The 17,823-nt window shown below is 40.6% G+C and overlaps 1 protein-coding gene across 3 annotated transcripts in view; it reads left to right on the forward strand.

Annotated features, from left to right (window-relative positions):
• nbeab (neurobeachin b) overlaps positions 1 to 17,823 on the forward strand; it is a 206,989-nt gene that overhangs the window by 158,922 nt on the left and 30,244 nt on the right. For all 3 annotated transcript variants that reach the window (XM_085371743.1, XM_085371742.1, XM_085371744.1), the window contains 4 exons: positions 5,773 to 5,890; positions 5,982 to 6,084; positions 6,786 to 6,901; positions 10,341 to 10,453. In XM_085371743.1, the coding sequence (XP_085227869.1) occupies positions 5,773 to 5,890; positions 5,982 to 6,084; positions 6,786 to 6,901; positions 10,341 to 10,453 (450 nt within the window). The remainder of the gene's footprint in view (positions 1 to 5,772; positions 5,891 to 5,981; positions 6,085 to 6,785; positions 6,902 to 10,340; positions 10,454 to 17,823) is intronic.

Genomic DNA, 17,823 nt, shown 5'->3' on the forward strand with positions numbered 1-17,823 from the left:
CTGACTAAGTATGTTTGTGGATGTGGCTATGGGTGGCTCACCATTTGACCGTGATCATTTTCCATACGAAGCTTTAAATGTTGTATTCTATCGTTTGCTTGCTCACAAACAAACCCAGGAAATTAAATGTTTTGCTCATAAATTACAATCATGTAGGCAGTAAACATATTTCATAGAAAATTCTTAAGCACATTTTTTTCATTATAGTAACACTTGTACAAAGATAACTCATGTTAGCTTGAATGCTAAATTACAGCCTGATCTGCTTTTTGAAAGAAATGCGAGGTCTGTCCTTTGATTTCCAAAGAGTGCAAGCATTTTGTTTTCAAACTTGCTCCCTCCTACACATGTTCCAAACTTTTGATAGTCTCCTAACAAACTGAACCCTGATATAAAATGAAATTAGACAATAAGAATATGATCCACAAAACTGTGATTTTTATTTTTATTGCATTCATTTTATTTATTTATTTTTTAAATATTGTATTCCCACTTTGTAGTCTTGAATAAAAGTAGCAAAAGTGTAAACATGGCGTCACCATCAGGCTTCAATCACAAGGCATCCAACTAGATCTAAAATCTAAAAAGAAACAACACTATATTTAAACGTATATGTAATTTAAAGAGGGCTCATACACTTTAGAATGATTTGTTTCTTATAACCGCCAAACCTTCTGGTGGCTTGATGCCAGACTTTCTATCACTGCTGCAGAGAACCACAAGCCTAAGTTACTCTTTTTTTTTCTTTACCCATTGGATTTCTTGGGGCTTTATGTTTCCACATAGGCTGAGCTTTTACTCTTTAAGACACGATTGCATATTGCACCAGGGGCTCCTCCCACCTGTCCTACCATGGCAGCGTTGAAGACAGCACTGCAGGGTCTGCTAATCTGCGTGAAATACTATCTCTGACATGAATGTTATTGACAAACTTGGCTGGACATTTTGGGCAGTGAACTGCCAGCATATTTAATGCATATTCATCTCCTTTATCCCACTGGTCTTGCCAGAGCACCAGAGCTGTGTCATCTTGCCACACTCCAGCTACCACCCAAATGTATAGTGACACTGATTATGCAAATCTGTATCTTGTTTTCTCCCAATACCTGCATTAGAAGCCTGCTACTTTATTGAAGTTGAGATACGGGTCTCTCGGAGAGGCAATACGTGGATTTTTTTTCTCTCTTTCGCTCTTTTTCTTTTTTAATAATCTGGGGGAATCTTTTACATTTTTTGTATTTCTACACTTCATAACAGTTGTCACATTAAGGACAGATCAGATAAAAACATGCTTTGATGCTCAGGCATATATTATGAATCTTTGCAGGATGTAAAAGGGATTAAAGTTAAAATAAAAACGTGGAGTTTGGCTTTGGCTTTGCAAACTTAAAAAAAACTGTCAAAGTTGGGGCTATTTTTTGTGCATATGGTTTTATTCAGGAAATATTTTACATTTCAAACTATTTTGTGTATTCATAGAAACTACTTTCTGCTGATCACAAAGCAACTGTCTGTGATAATGTGTTTTGTGGCTTTTGCATTTTTCGAGTCATTTTTGTTGTTTTGGGTTGGAGGGAAATCTCAGGGGGTGATATTTTGCCATCTAAGCAAGTATGGGAAACATATGTACATGCTAGCTATAACACAGTCTATGCAAGGCTTGCTTTTCTTTTTCACTTTTCTTTTTCCTTTTTAATTTAGATATAGATTAGTGGACGAGTTGGGTAATTTTTTATAAACATTATTTCATTTTTATTGATTTATTTCTTTTTTTGCCCAGTCTTCCATGTTGTCTTAGGCTGGCAATGATCTCCCACTTAACTCAGAGTTGTTCTCTGCTCTCCCTGTTACTAGGCTTCATGCTTTCTCTGTGCCTTCTCTGGCTCCTCAACCTCTTCACAGATTTGGCCCATATTGCCTGGGGTCAGCCATTGAATACAGTATATGCAGTGTGTGCTGATCCTCCAAATTGCCATGTGTGAAATCCATCCCACTTGCTCCTCGGGGAGTAGTCATATCACTCAAAATGAAACTGCCTCTCGTATCCTCCCCTTATTCTTCCACTTCACTGTTCTCTATGGCCGCCTGGGACCATGCAGTTGTGAGGCTTTATAGTGGAAGCCTATTAGACAAATCTGAGAAGAATGCAGCAGAGGTGCTGTGATACCAGGTTGTCAGTATGCTCCACAGTCTCATATAAATATATCAGTCATGCTGGCTTGGAGGTCTCACTGAATTATAATATTTTCCTATTTTGGTGTAAATGGAGTGGAGGGGGGTGTAGATTGTTCCGTATGGGAGAAAATTGCATCAGGTTATATAGAAAATGCTTCGTTAGATTTATTAATAACATCTGTCATTGTGTCTCAGTCAATGTGGGGGTAAAGCTATTCGGAAGTCAAATATGATTAGAATCTATTTCCATACATGGAGTGGCTTCTTGTCGCTTATAAACATGATGTGCTCCGTGTGAGCATCTGCACATTATTATATATGAGTTTCAGCCTAAACACTGGTGTCACCTGTGCCTCTCCTCATCTCATCTGTCAAAATATTTTCTTTTTTTCTCCTATGATGTTCTGCGTGCAGAACGCGGCCTGCCCTCTGTCACATCAGGGAAACCAGAGAGAAGGAATAACGTAAAACAAGCAGAGAGTTGTTAAATTGCATTATGGCTATTATTCAGGATAGGGATATATGCTGCAGCTGGTAAAGTAGCGCATGCGCCTGTGCCTCCTAATGAGCCTGCATGGAGGGACCTGTGTGGAAACAAAAGGCTGTGCTTGTCGGCCATACCAGACCCCTTCACCCACCCTCTCACCGCTCCCCCAGCCCTGAGCGTGACAGACCAAGAGCAGAGCGCCGGTCCCTTCCTGGTGGCGTGATTAGATTGGGGCCGAAGTCTCCAGCTGGCAGGCCTGTCTGTGACTGGAGGCGGCCGTCCCCAGCGCTTGTCACTGGCTGACACCTCTGACAGGCAGGGGACAGCTTCAGCAGACAGGTTCATTAAATGGCATTTTTTACAGCTGGGCCTCCAAAAATGAGGGCTGGGCTTTGTCAAATCCCCAAGTCTACAGGGGCCCCTGCGTGTTGGTTTAGACCAAAGCTTTGTTGTTATGACAAATTTTTTGATCTGGGCCGTTTGAAATCGGCTCTTTTTTTCTCCTCTTTAGCCTCTCTTTTGTTGACAGCTGGCCCTTTGCCCTGTATTTTGTCATGGCAGCAAAATGTTTGCGTTAGCTGGTTAACCAAAAACAGCCCGCGCTAAAATATTTCATTGAAAACCAATTTTGAGACCGAATATTACAGCTGTTTATGTTTCAATACTTATGAACCTGCATTATGTTTTATTGCTTCCATGGCTGTTATAGTTACAGTATTATTTTATAATGCATGATAAGATAAGATAAGATAAGATAGAACTTTATTAATCCCTCGGGTGGGTTCCTCTGGGAAATTCGACTTCCAAAAAGCACAGCAACGACCGAAGTTACAGTTACAGAATTGTTATATATATATATATATATATATATATATATATATATATATACATACACACACACACACACACACACACACACACACACACACACACACACACACATATATATAAAAATACAGAGACAAATATAAATAAAATATACAAAGGGGATAAATAGAATAAATAGGAATAAAAAATAAAAATACAAGTGAATTGCACATTTCAAGTATTGAGTCTATTGCACTGTTGACTATTTACAAAAAGTATTGCACAAGGTATTGTACAGTGAGGTGAAGAGGCACTACAGCTTAGTTGTTCCCCCCTCCTTTGTCCTCCTGTTTCCCCTCCCTCTCCCCTCCAGAGAGGAGTTAAACAGTTTGATGGCGTGTGGGACAAAGGAGTTTTTAAGTCTGTTAGTTCTTGTCTTGGGGAGAAGCAACCTGTCACTGAACAGACTCTTCTGATTGTTTATGGCCGTGTGCAGAGGATGCCCAGCATTGTTCATAATGTCCATCAGTTTCTTTAATGTCCTTTTCTCTGCCACTGTCACCAGAGTAATATATATGAATAATATATATATATATGATATAAAGATGGAGAATTCACAAGCTACTGGTAAATTAAAACAAGAAATTAGTTTCACGAATAAAGACTGTACTAAAACTGACAAACCATTCAGAGGCTCTAGACATATGAATAACTTAATTTGTATTCACATAACACCTCACTAGTCTTTTGATGGAGTAAGCTGTTGTAGTCTCCCCATGATGCTTATCTGTATCACTTGCCTTTCAGCATTGCACTCAGAAGACTGCTTCCACAACATCTGGCTACAGAGTGGGAGGGGGCATAAAAGATAACCTGCTTCCCAGTGAACTGCTGCTGGCCTCCAGCTCCTAGTAGTCCTTCCATCGCACCTCCCTTCTTTTCTATCCCCCTCCAGTCAGCACGCTGCCTCCTCAGGGCCGTGCTGTCTCTATGACAACTGTTTGAGTTGGGGGTTGCAGAGGTGTCAAGCAGGGGCATTACTGGTAGGAGAACACCAGAGATGCTGGGCTGCACATCCAGCATCTCCACCTAATCCAATTTTAATTGAGCTCAAGAGATTTTGGATGTGGCACGGAGGTCGGGCATGAGCTATTCCAGGGAGAAATTAAGGGAGCTCGGCTTGTGCTGCACTCTTCCAGCCTGTCACTATTTTAAATGAGCATTAGCATCAGACCTAACCCAGCTCACTCTGATTCTCTCCATCTCTACCCCCACCACCATGACCACACACACGTGTCCGCACACACGCACAGACACACACACACACACACACATACACTGTAGGGCCTCACCCCCTTACTGCCCTGTTAAATCTTTATTCTCTCCCACACATGCACTCTCTGAACTGAACCTATGTGTGATTATAACCTGGGGAGTTGATGAGGTTGCTCCCTGGCTCATACTGTTAGACAAAATTGTTCAGTCAGGGGGAAGTGAGATGGAAGGAGGGAGAAATGTGTGTGAGGGGACCATTCTCACCTGTCAGAACAACTGTCTTGTCTTTCTGTGTGTGGACCTGCAGCCCCCGGTGGTGCTGCATACACTAATGATTCTTTGTCTGCTCTCTCTCTCTTTTTCCTGCCATGATGATTTTTATTGATTATGTATATCCCACTGACCCAGGGGGCTATTTCTTTGACCGCTTGCCTTTCCACCAATGACTCTTTTAAACTAACTCAAAAACTGTGAAACATTCAACAGTCTGTACACAGCTGCATGTTTTGTACCAATTGTGCCTTGTAATGTGTTATACAGTCTCACTAATTCTTAGCTACAAGTTGAAAAAAGGAATGAAAGAACTGATACTGGTGTGATATTGAGGCCTCTCCTTTGCCTTGGTTTGGTGAAGCTCCAAGTCCCAATTACATCAGGGTGCTTTGCATTCGTCTTAGCAGCCTAATGGGTAGAGGGATTAGTTTGCAAGTAGCAGGCAAAGGTTTCCTGTCTCAATAATTGTATTTCTGGTGCCCATGAAAATAGGTTTCCACTAAAAATACCCCCCAAAACAAAACAGTGTGTACAGTAATGTTTTACTCAGGTTTGTTTTCCTGTCAGTGCTCTGTTACAGTCTCCTCACAGCTTTGACACCTTTCATCATATCTGCAACGTACTGCATTCCGATCCTTTGGTTGCTAAATAAAGACATCAGTAGTCTATTTCACTCTTCATCTGACATTATATTTTGATTTATACAGCTACAATAACCACAGGACATTTTTTCTCTTCTCTTGTTCACCTTGTAGGTCTTACCATACACTGAGGGCTTGCATGGGAAGTGGATGTTCAGTGAAATTCGCGCAGTCTTCACTAGACGTTATCTCCTGCAGAACACAGCGCTGGAGGTCTTTATGGCCAACAGAAGTAAATGCAGTAACAATTTAGAGAATTTAAAATTGAAGTGCTTATTTCCCATTTTTTTAATATAATAAGTGTTATCTTTTACTCTTTGCAGCATCAGTCATGTTCAACTTTCCTGACCAGGCCACAGTAAAGAAAGTCGTTTACAGTCTCCCTCGGGTGGGTGTGGGTACCAGCTATGGACTTCCACAAGCCAGGTAAGTTGAAATAAAGCAATCAAAATGCTGTTAAATGTTTAGAATTATTTTATGGCCTTGTTACCTCATCTGTGCTGTGTGGTGAAGAGTCTGTGCAGTACTGGCCTGCAGTAGAGTCATTTGAAGTCCCATTGCTCCAGTCATTGAAGTGGATGTGCACTGACCCTGACTGAGCTGACCTAATTCTCTGACAGAAGACTCTATACAAGAGGATTGCAGCCAGGCCAATGACCACAGGAAAAAAGATTCCCTTTAGACTCCAATGGTGCTAATAGGCCTTTTTATTTACTGCCGCAAAACTGGCAACTTGTAGGATATTTTGTGCATGTCAAGAAAGGCATCCTGCATTGTAGTTCAGCTTGAATAATTGTGTGATTTAAGGTTTTTTAATTACCAACTGGCATTCACTTAATGTGCTAGAATAAAAGATATACAGCTATGAATACCATTTTGTTATACATCCTTCATCTCAGTATGTTAATTCTAAAACTGAGTAGTAGTGTTAAGACCTGAGACTGGCTTTTAATGTCATAATGTCACGGTTTGCAGCCAATCCTTTGAATTCAGTTCCATATACAGGTTTTCCGTTGTTGGTTTTTTTTATTTTAAGTTCAAATTTTTAAATAAAATCAAGTTATAAAATATCCATAGCTAGCACTAATCCTGTGGATATTGAGTTATTGTTTAAATGCTTTTTCCAGACGGATCTCCCTGGCCACTCCTCGTCAGCTTTTCAAATCCTCCAACATGACCCAGCGCTGGCAGAGGAGAGAAATCTCCAACTTTGAGTACCTCATGTTTCTCAACACTATATCAGGTAATGTTGTATGTATTGAATTTCTAATGTTGTGCAACTTTGAGATTTCTTTGCTTAAATTGAAAGTAGCAGAAGGTACGGTAATAATATATTCTCTTTTTCTCAGCCATCAGTTAAACAGACAGATTCTGACTTGTTTTCTTCCTTATCCGGACAAAATTTCCAACCGGTGAAATCGCAGAGTTTTAATCTATTATATATGTGAAACTTTCCCCATTAGAGTCTTATGGCTTTAAGGTTTGCTATCACGATCAATAAACTTTGTGTCAGTGGTGCTGGAAGCTACTATCAGTAGCCTCAGTTATGTCGTATTTGTTTAAGAATCCATGGTAGTCTTAAGAGGTGCTCAACATTGTAAACTTCACTGCTCATGGGAGTATGCTGTTTGAAGCAAAGAGCAGGCGCAGCAGATTTTTCCAGATAATTAGTGCCTGGCTTTGTGAGAGTGTGCACACGTGTGTCTGCGGAGCTGAAAGGTTCTGTTGTCGACTCTCTGATCTGAACTGCAACTAACAGGGAAGGCAAGAGCGACTCTACGCTATTCTGCTCAGAAAGGTGTCATCCTCTCTCTCGCTGCATATTCATGCATATTTATATTTAGCTTGTGCTCGACTTCGATACATTATTGTCAGCTAATTAGATGTAAGGCAGACAGAAAAACATGCCCAAAATTCATTAAAAATCCCTGGTAATGACCTGGGCTGCCAGGGATGTCAGAATAGTGTGGAGCGGTAGACAGGCGGGGGGTGAAATGCTGGGAAGAGGTGCGAACGGGAAATGGTCTTCTAATTAAACACTATTCCACTGTTATTAACATCCTGCCACCCCAGCTCAGGCCTCAGCGCAAGTAGGTCTAACCACAACAATGCCCAACTCATCCTCCACACTCAGCCTGCTGTTTCCTTTTGAGTGCATGGCATTAACCTGGATAATTATGTTCTCTAGATTCCCCCAGACCCTGGTTACTCTGCAGAAGCCTTCTCCATGAGTGCTTGTCAGATGTTTTCACTTGCTTGGCTAGTTTGGGATTTTCTAAGGCCAACCTGCTGCAGAATTGTAACTGATTGACTGGTTCAAGTTGATAATATTTAATAGTTAATCATTAAAAACCTGGGAACAATCTAATTAGACCTAGATGTAGTGAAACATCCTTTATTATTCTTTCCTTATTATTCCCATTTGTGCTTTAGTTGAAAAGTTGACTTTAGTAAATGTGTTTTTCTATTACATGATAGAATGTCATTCTAAAGCAGCAGGGTGCATATGCAAAGATTCAATACCTTGAATTTAGCATTTTGGTCATTCTGTCTTGCACTGAGCGTAACAAGCTGGGTAGTTACCAGCCAGTGATAACAGCTTGGTTGAAAACAGGAAAAAAATAGTAGTGGGCTCTCTAGTGTCTTTCAGTACAAACTTACCCTTAACAAAACAAGTTTGCACTCACTTAGTACTTACAGTAGCTAAATTATAGTAGCACAGTAGCCTTGAATTACACATGACTTTAGGTGTTAATACAATTTAGGGTGATTTATATAAAAACCCAACCTCTAGAATAGAGTAATGTGAAAACCAATGTACACGAAGGTTTGCGGGCATTCATTTAAGCCGAAACGCGTTGGTCAATTATTAAAGTTGTTCATCTTCCCTCAAGTGTTGCTGAAGTTCCTGCTTTGGGCATTCATTTAAGCACAACTTTCTTAAGGCCCCGTCACAGCATTTCAGTCGGGTTAAAGTCTGGACTTTCACTGGGCCATTGCAGCACCTTGATGGTTTTCTTTTTCCGCACTTCTGTTGTAGATTTGCTGCTGTGCTTGGGAGCATCGTCCTGTTCTATGACCCAGTTTTTGACCAAGCTTTAGCTGTCAAACAGATGGACTCACATTTGAATCTATAATATTTTGGTACACAGAGGAGTTCATTGTCCACTGAATAACTGCAAGGTGCCTGGGTCCTGCGGTTGAAAAACAAGCTCAAATCATAACCCCTTCACCAACATGCTGACAGTTGATATGAGATGTTTGTGCAAGCATGCTGTGTTTATTTTTTTGCCAAACATAGCACTGTCCATTATGGCCAAACATACTTACTTTGGTCTGGTCTGTCCAAGGACATTGTTCCAGAAGTCTTGTAGTTTTTTTTATATGCAACCTAGCCATGCTGCCATGTTTTGTTTTGTTTTGTTTGTTTGTTTGTTTGTTTTTTGGGGGGGGAGAGAAGTTCAGAGAGAAGTGGCTTTCTTCGGGTGGTTTTTCAAAAAAAAAAAAAAAAACTACTTCAGTCTTTTTCTAATTGTTCTGACGTGAACAATAAGATTTAACATGTTATCTGAGGCCCTATGGCGCCTGAAATGAACTCTGACAGTTAATTCCTGTGGAAGCAGTATGGGGTGTACTTTCATACATTGGTTCTGAATTTTGGCTTCATGTTTATTCACTAAATAATGACATTGTAATATGTCATGTGTAGTAGTGTCTTGAAAGGGAAATTAGCTGTAGAGATCAAAACTGTCTGCTTATTTCTGCTGTAGAGTTGGTTATTTTTCAGTCCTGGAATTGTTGCTTCTTTAGTATAGAATGTTTAACTAAAGAAGCTGGAAAATAGTTTGTATTCAATCACTGGACATTTCTAGGAAACATCTTTGTTTGTTTTAATCATATAACGATAGGATATCCTAGGATACCATGGTCTGACACCTTAGAATCTCTTTTGTGCCCTTTTGTTTCATTTTTCCTGGAAAAGAAGTTGTTACATTTTAACTCTCAGTTTACTTTGAGCCAAAGTTTTCAGCATGATTTATCACAAGCAGTAAAAATTCTAGCAAAAAGCAGCCCCATCCCAGTCCTGGATTACAACTGGCCACCACCTGACCTTGCAGCTGTATCAATGTCGTCTTCAAAGGAAAAGTCAAGCGTTACTGACAACATGGTACATGCTTTTGGCTTTTCCAGGTTTCCAAGTTTTCTCATCTGAAAATCATAGTTTCCTTTGAGAACTTCTGGTCAATCAGCAATCAGATTTGCTGTGAGATTTCAGGCATTGGAAGTCATGTCCCCAGAAGACATGACTTCTTCCTCCAGAAGAACGTATACCTCTGCAATTACATTTTCTCCTAACTACTTGAAAATGCTTATGTTTTCCATATACTTAAAGACAGGCCTCCTGCAGTTCCCACAGTCTATTAACAAAGGAGACACAGCAGGCAGAGTCATGGGAAACGCAGAATCATTCTCACATTTTCTACCATTAGTGTATGTGTTTTCTTGGCAGACTCTCTGTGAAGTGTGGAAGGAAGTCCGTCTGATTGGGGGCTTGTTGGAATGTTGCATGTTGATCCCCTAAAGTAACTGAAGCCTCAAGTGTACGCTGCCCTGCTTTCAACCCCTCTGTTCGCCTCCAGCCCATCATCACTCACAGTTTTCTGTCTCCTCTGTGTGTTTAGGGAGGACATACAATGATATGAACCAGTACCCGGTGTTTCCCTGGGTCCTCACCAACTATAACTCGGAGGAGCTGGACTTGACCCTGCCAGCGAACTTCAGAGACCTCTCAAAGGTACAGGGGCCTCTCGGCTGTTCACCTTAAAATGATGGAAAAAAGAGGGGCAAGAAGGGGCAGCTGGATCTAATGGCAGGGGATTTTCTTATTAGGAGTCAGATTGTAAAACAATATGGTATTTACTGGCAAAGGAATCATGTGCTGTCTCTGCACTGAAGTGGAAAATGCTGATTGTAGCATCATGAAATGCACTCCTCTACTTTATACAAGTTTACTCCCTTTTGTTGGGTGCTGCATTGTCTCCACACACAGTTTGTGCTGTGTGCTTTGGATATACCCTTAACATATCTCTGTGGTCTTGCACTAGAGAGGCTTTTACATGTTTTACTACCACAAGTCTAACTCGATGAACTCAGCAAGGCAACACTGAGTTCATCATGGGGCAATCATGGCTCAAGAGTTGGCAGTTCGTCTTGTAATCGGAAGGTTGCCTGTTCGAGCCCCAGCTCCGACAGTTTCGGTCGCTGTGTCCTTGGGCAAGACACTTCACCTGTTGCCTACTGGTGGTGGTCAGAGGGCCCGGCGGCGCCAGTGTCCGGCAGCCTCGCAGCTGTGGCTACAATGTAGCTTGCCATCACCAGTGTGTGAATGTGTGTGTGAATGGGTGGATGACTGAATGTGTAAAACGCTTTGGGATCCTTAGGGACTTAGTACAGCGCTATACAAATACAGGCCATTTACCATCATACACCCAGCATGATCAGCTCATGTTAAGTCATTATCATAAGATAAATTAGAAATAGTTTTTTGAAATGCATATACAGCATCACAATATGGAAAATGTATACAAAATCAATATATACTGTAAGTTAAATCCAGACTGTCCTTCAACAAATTTGTAGAACAGTCTGCATAACACAAGAGTAAAATCATGACAACTTTATCCTTGGGGGGCTAAATAATGGATGTCTGCACAGTCTTCATACACTCAACACAAACTGTACGATTTCAAGGATATTTTCGTCTAAATTCTGCCATGCAGCAGTTCAAGTTTCTGCGAGTAATATACTTTTATTTTCAAGGTCGATGAACTGATAAGAGAATTCATCAGCACAGTGCCGCAGTGAAAGATGTTCTAAATATGGCTTGTCCAAAAAAGATCAAGCTGAGCAATAGTAAGAGCTCGGGTAACAGTGCCAAAACAGCTATGATACAATGTCCTTAATGCCCTGCAACCCCGATAGATAAAGTTCAGTGTTATGTTTGCTCTGTCTTTGAATGAGGGGGGAAAAAGGCAGCAGAACTGTGGCCTGGTTTATAGGTTTACCCCCTCCCCTTTCTGTCTCTCTTTCTTTCGCTCTCGCTCTCTCGCCCATGCACACTCCAGCTCACTGACCTGAAAACAGTCACATTCCTGTCTGAGCTCTCTCTCTCACTCACTTTATCGCTGCCTCGTTCCCCTCAAAGCACCAACCTAAGCAGCCTAAGAGCCTCATTTTGCCATCTCAGTTCTCAACAGTTTGTATCAATTTTCAGCATTTCAAAGCATCTGTTTTCTGGGTTTTGTGGTGAGAGAGATGGAGGACTTTGAAATAAAACTATGAAACAATCAGTCACAAGTTAAAGTATTGTTAATTTTAAAAAAGAAAGAAAGGTTTTACTCCTCTGGAGAACTAAACAGAAAACATTTTGGACAAACAGTTGTGTGTCTTGTCTTGTTGTTTTCTTTACCTGTGGGGTATCCAGGTGGGATGAAAAAGCCACAGAATGTGTATGCGTGTGTATAGAGATGTGTGTGTCGAGGGGAGTGATCAGGGCTGTGCCATGTGGAACCCTCCTGCCCCGGGGAGACAGTTATGTATTGTAATGTATTCTAGTGACATCCTCCCATGCTGTTTACAGGGCCGAGCTGCCTTCATTAGCATGAGTTCACAGCCTGTGTCTCCTGACAGTTGTCCTTGGAACCCCGGGGCTCTTACCTCCAAAAGTTCACATAAGCTGGTGTAGCAGAGAGGGACGACGGCCCCCACTCTTCTCCTCTCTGTTTCATCTGCCCTTTTTTGTTCATTTATGGATCAGTGGTAGTAGCAGTAGTCTCTGGAGACATTCATTGTATATTAGGTGGTGACTTTCTTCTGTGTTTAGCCAGGGATTTGTACATGTATCAGGAAACTGAGGCTGGATATCATTTCAAATTGTTTTATACAGTACCCATGTTTTGAGTACCATTAAGAATACATTACTAGTTCTTGAGGAATTCAGTCTTTTTCAGATTAATCTGAGTCAGATTTCTGGGTAAGTGTTTGGTAGGTGATGACGCATCAGTCCTGTCACTGGGTCCAAGTCTCTTAACGAGTTGGCTGAGACTCTTGTCTTTTTGTTCTATATTGCTGCATCCCTTGTTTACTGCATATTCATAAATCCTAAAAAAAGGATTTATGAACTTGTTTAGCTTTTATTTTCAGTACTGTTGATGTGTACATACCTTTAAGCTGAGCTCTTCAAATCTCACCATGTACACTACAGCCTCTGGGCTCACATTGCCCCTGTTATATTGACCAATATTTTAACCCTGAAACAATGACTTGCTGTTGAGACAAGTAAAATTTTTGTGTAGAGATTTAATTAAGGATTGTGACTTTTTTAGTAGCAAATATTTTTCCCCACTATTAGTCTGTTTGATCTTCATTTACATCCAAAGTTATAGCAAGGGGGGCATTATTATTATTTTTGCTGTTTTAGAAATACCTCACACAGAATGTGTACATCTTTGCTGGCTAACTCTACCTCAGTGCTAACTTCTATGAGCCCAGTCACACAGGCTGAGGGACCAGTTAGCACACTCTGGCAACTGTGGATTATAAGAGAAAAATGTGTATTTCCTGACCAGCTGGTAAGCGGATGCTGGCTGTCCCCAGGTGAAATTGGTCGCAAATAAATTGCTGCACCAAAAACCTTACTGTGTTGCTAGCAAATTTGCAGACGTGTCTGCAAATTTTCACCAATTACTCATCTCCAATGCAAATTGTGGACAACCTCAGAAATCTAGTGATCAAATCAACAGCACGGAGAGTATGGTGCACTGTATAACGTACCTCATTGTGAGCAGTTTCACCAAAAGACTGCCAGCAACCACTCAACAAGCAGTCAGGGAATACACACTTTTCTAGCGATGTCTGATTGGTTGGCAACCACCTGGCAATCTCTAGACCTGAGGTAACTAAGGCCTAGTTTCATTCAGCCTTTGCTTTTCCACTGATAGCTGGATGCTATGACTAATGGTGACACCTAGGAGAATAAATATACTGGTGTTTTTATTGAAGGTGAAAAAAGACAGACAGTTTTTAAAGCTCACTGGTATCTAGGGATGGGTATCGTTTAGGTTTTATCCGATACCGGTGCCAAATCGGTACTTTTGAAACGGTGCCGGTGCTCAAACGGTGCTCAAACCGGTGCTTAAAGAATGGAGAACACAAAATTGGTCCAAAAACCTCTCATGTTCAGCTGGTTTTTTGTAAAAAGATAACAATGTTAGCCTTTTCTGCAGCTATGGGGCATATATGGTATCACTCTTGGCTGGAAGCAGTGCTTAAACAATGGAAAAAACACAAACTTTGTCCAAAAACCTCTCATGTTTAGCTGTTTCCCTCTTTTTCTTTGGTCATTTTAGCCTTTTTGGCCAGGGTGAAGGGAGTATCTGCCATCAAACAAGAAGACAGCCGCATGTAGCTATGATGATGTTTGCTAGTTCACCTTACATGCATTAATGTAATAACGCGGTTAGCCTACTCAACGTAAATTACACACGAACAACATTAAGCTACTCACGCAGAGAAGAACGGCTGCTGCTGCCATCATCATCCGTCATAATTTCTGCTACACTGGCAGGGCTAGGGGCCAGGACTCTCCTCTTCGGGTTTTTGGGGGATGTTGCTAACTCCGGGTCCGATAACAGGCAACCCACCCGCAGTAGATGCGCTCGTGTGAGGTCTCGCAGCAAGCTATTAAATACGGCGCATTTCTGGGCTTTAAAAAAAAACGCTATGCGTCGCCAGGTGTTTCATCGGATTTGAGGTGTTACCTCCTTTGACAGTATCACAGTATCAGCTTAAAGCACTTGTTGCAGGCTGCTGAGTTTGCATCTTTTGCTGTGAAGTACAGCCAGACTTTTGACCGCTTCGCCTTGGACATTTTTAATCTGTAGCTCTGCTCTAAAAGAACGTACGTACCTGGGCCCGCCTACTATCCTCGGAAACGTAAAATGATTGGCTAGAAGTGTATCACAGCTCAGGGGAAAAAAAGCACCGAAATAAAGCACCGAAATGTGCGCTGCTTTTCGGTCTGGTTACTACCGTTTATGTCAGAACCGGTGCCATCATGGCACCGGACACCGGTACCCATCCCTACTGGTATCTCAGAATTTGTCTGCTTTTGGTAACTGGAAGATCTGGAAAATAGTACATTTAGTTACACTTTGGACAGGCTCTCAGTCTATCACATGAAAAAAAAAAAAAAAGAAAAGAAGAAGAAGCATGTTTTGCTTGTTTTTTATATTGAAGGAATTCAGGCTGTCCCTGAATTTAGCAGATTATACCTCACATTACAGGTTGCAACAAAATGTTCTTTAAATAAAGTTTTTATTTTAACTTGTCTGTTTATTTTTGCCCTGTGGTTTAGTAAAATCAAGTCACCCAATGTAATATCACCTGTCACGTGAGAACTCAGGTTGCATCATTAACCCCTGGAGGGTCTTGGGTCGATTTGTGGCTCTAAGCCCAATAGTGTATGCATTTTTCTAGGACCCTCCAGGGGTTAAGAAGACAAACTATCACATCATTACTCTTAGGTTAATACAATATAATTGCAGTACAATTAGGCAACATTAAGGCTTTGTAAATTGCTATTAGATTAGTATTCATAACCTCATAGGGACATTGCACAGTTTGGGAGGTTTTCTTTCTCACAGACGAGTCATACCTGAGACCTGTTTTCCAATTATGTGCAACTGTCACTTGATGGACAGTATTGTCTAAACTGCTCGACATCCGTACTGATCTACTTAATGAGAACCTCCCAAACCTGTACACACCTACATTTCCTGCATTCAGTTAGCTTCAAAGTTCTGCTGAATGCTGTGTCGATTTGCCTCGAGGCCAGAGTTCTGCATATTTGGATGTCAGCTACATTCTCATGCAATGAAGTGTTTCATTAGATTCTAATGATTATTTTTTGACAAAGTGACAAGTAGATGATAGATGTATGGAAACTATCTTCCTCATAGCTGTTAAATGATGTGATGGAAATGTATTTAATTGCATAAGAAAGCAAAGGAAGCAGATGTTGCTCAACATGCTTCTTCTTCACACAGAAAAATTTATTACGTGTATCTTTTGAAAAACATTTTGACAGACATAACAAAAATGTGACACAAGCGCAGATTTTATTCAATTTAAATATATATTTCCACCTTAACAAATTCGGAAAAAAAAACCCTCATGGTCTTGAAAGAGCTATAATATATAGGAGGCTATTTTCTTCCTCTGTGTGCTCAGAATCTCTAACAGAAAAACTTCCAGTAACACAGACACAGCTTGGCTGCTGCAAAGCACTCCCTCCACACTTTTCTCTCTATAATGGAGGCTTCATCACTCACACTTCCGCTCCAGTCAGGCTGTTTGGAGCACATCTGCTTTATCTTGAGTTGGAGCAACTTGATTGCATTAGACTGGAGCTGCATGCAGCCCTGCCTCTGACGAGGCAAGCAAAAACGACTGTGACTTCCCCTGACAGAGCACCACAGCAACATACTGTAATGTAATTTCTTTTGAAATATAAAATGCAATATGCGTCTCTTTGGGAGGTAGCTTAGATATGACCAAACAAATGGAGACACTCTCTGCACACTCACTCACCAATGGCCACGTTCATTTCCTACATCTTTGGAGTGCAACACCACAAATGATCCTGATTAAATCTGAAGTTAAATCCAAGTTTGATCATACTTTGTTCAGCTGCATTTCCCTTGGTCAGGTGTTATAGAAGAAATGAAGTCAGATGGGAGAAAGTGTGGCGTTGTCTGAAGCTGTTGTTTTCATGGTCTTATATCTGTAATCAGTGTGATATGTAATGTAAGGAGAAGGTAAGAGGCTATTATTGTTTGTTGAACAGATGCAAGCAAAGCTTGATTTTTGCTTATCAACAGATGGTGAGTATGACAGGAATAAGCGACCAGTGAAATCCTTTGTATCTTTTCTTACATTACTGGAGACATTGTACATTATGTTGTACAGTTGTTTAAACAGAAAATCAACTTTTTATATTTCCATACATTATTCATTGGCGTATTTCATTCATTCTCCATAACCAGTTTAATTAAACTTCGATTTTTGGGACATAGTTTCAGTTATACATTTTGTCCTTTTGTTTTTTAAGGTTTTAAGGAAATTCTTTTTTTTTACCACAGATCAACCACATAGTTCATTATTCAGATGTATTCAATGTTAGAGGTAAACCTAAACAATCATACTTAGACATCTTTCAATAGACTAGTATGCCTTCTTAATACTGGAACAGGAAACCATGACACCAGGCATTGAGGTGTGTACTATAAGCCTGTAGCAACATGCCCATGCTAATGGGCAAGGCCTGTTGGTGCTCTTGGCAAAAAAAAAAACAAAAAACAAAAGGCAGCGGGTGGGGGGGTGGGGGTAGCTGTTGCTCATATGCTAAAAATCGGTCATTTTAGCTCATGGCTAGGTGGTTGGTTGGCAATGTGATGCTATCATAAATTAGATGTTATTGTTGTGAGATAAAATGGATAGAATGATTTTTATAAGCAATTATAGATGTGCTAAAAACTGGTAATTTTACCCCATTGCTAGGTGGATACTTGGCAGCATGATATCTAATATAGATATGAATCTACAGGACCCAAGATGTACCTGTATGCAAAGTTTTGTTGTTCAAATTCATTTGGTCTAGGAAGCATTCACAGACAAATTAAAAAACACACAGAGATTTTATGTATTATAGCAAAAATTTGGACATGTACAGAATTTGGGGTAAACTGGAAGTGTCCTTATTTTTTATGCTTAAATTCCACTGGAAAAACTGCATGGGAGCTTCATTGTGTCAGTCCTGCATGCTGTTGTAGCTGAGTGCATTATTTAGGCAAACATGTTATGGATGTAGTCTCTTTTTCAGGCTACCCAGAGTCATTTCAGTACAATGTGTGGACTTAAAGTCACCCTTCATTTTGTCACAAACTGGTTGCGCTCATAGCTTAAAATGAGAACTAATTAGACAAACGTTTCTTTCAATTAGTGTACAGATTTACTCTGTTAATAATCATCTATATGTAGCTGCAGTTGGATTTGGTACAACCAGACATGTGCTCATGATTCTTTAAGATGGTGAATCATAATACT

This window comes from Diplotaxodon limnothrissa, linkage group LG14 (genome assembly GCF_057381915.1).
Source record: "Diplotaxodon limnothrissa isolate DT_005_m linkage group LG14, D_limnothrissa_male_GT1.1, whole genome shotgun sequence".
NCBI classification, from domain to species: Eukaryota; Metazoa; Chordata; class Actinopteri; order Cichliformes; family Cichlidae; genus Diplotaxodon; species Diplotaxodon limnothrissa.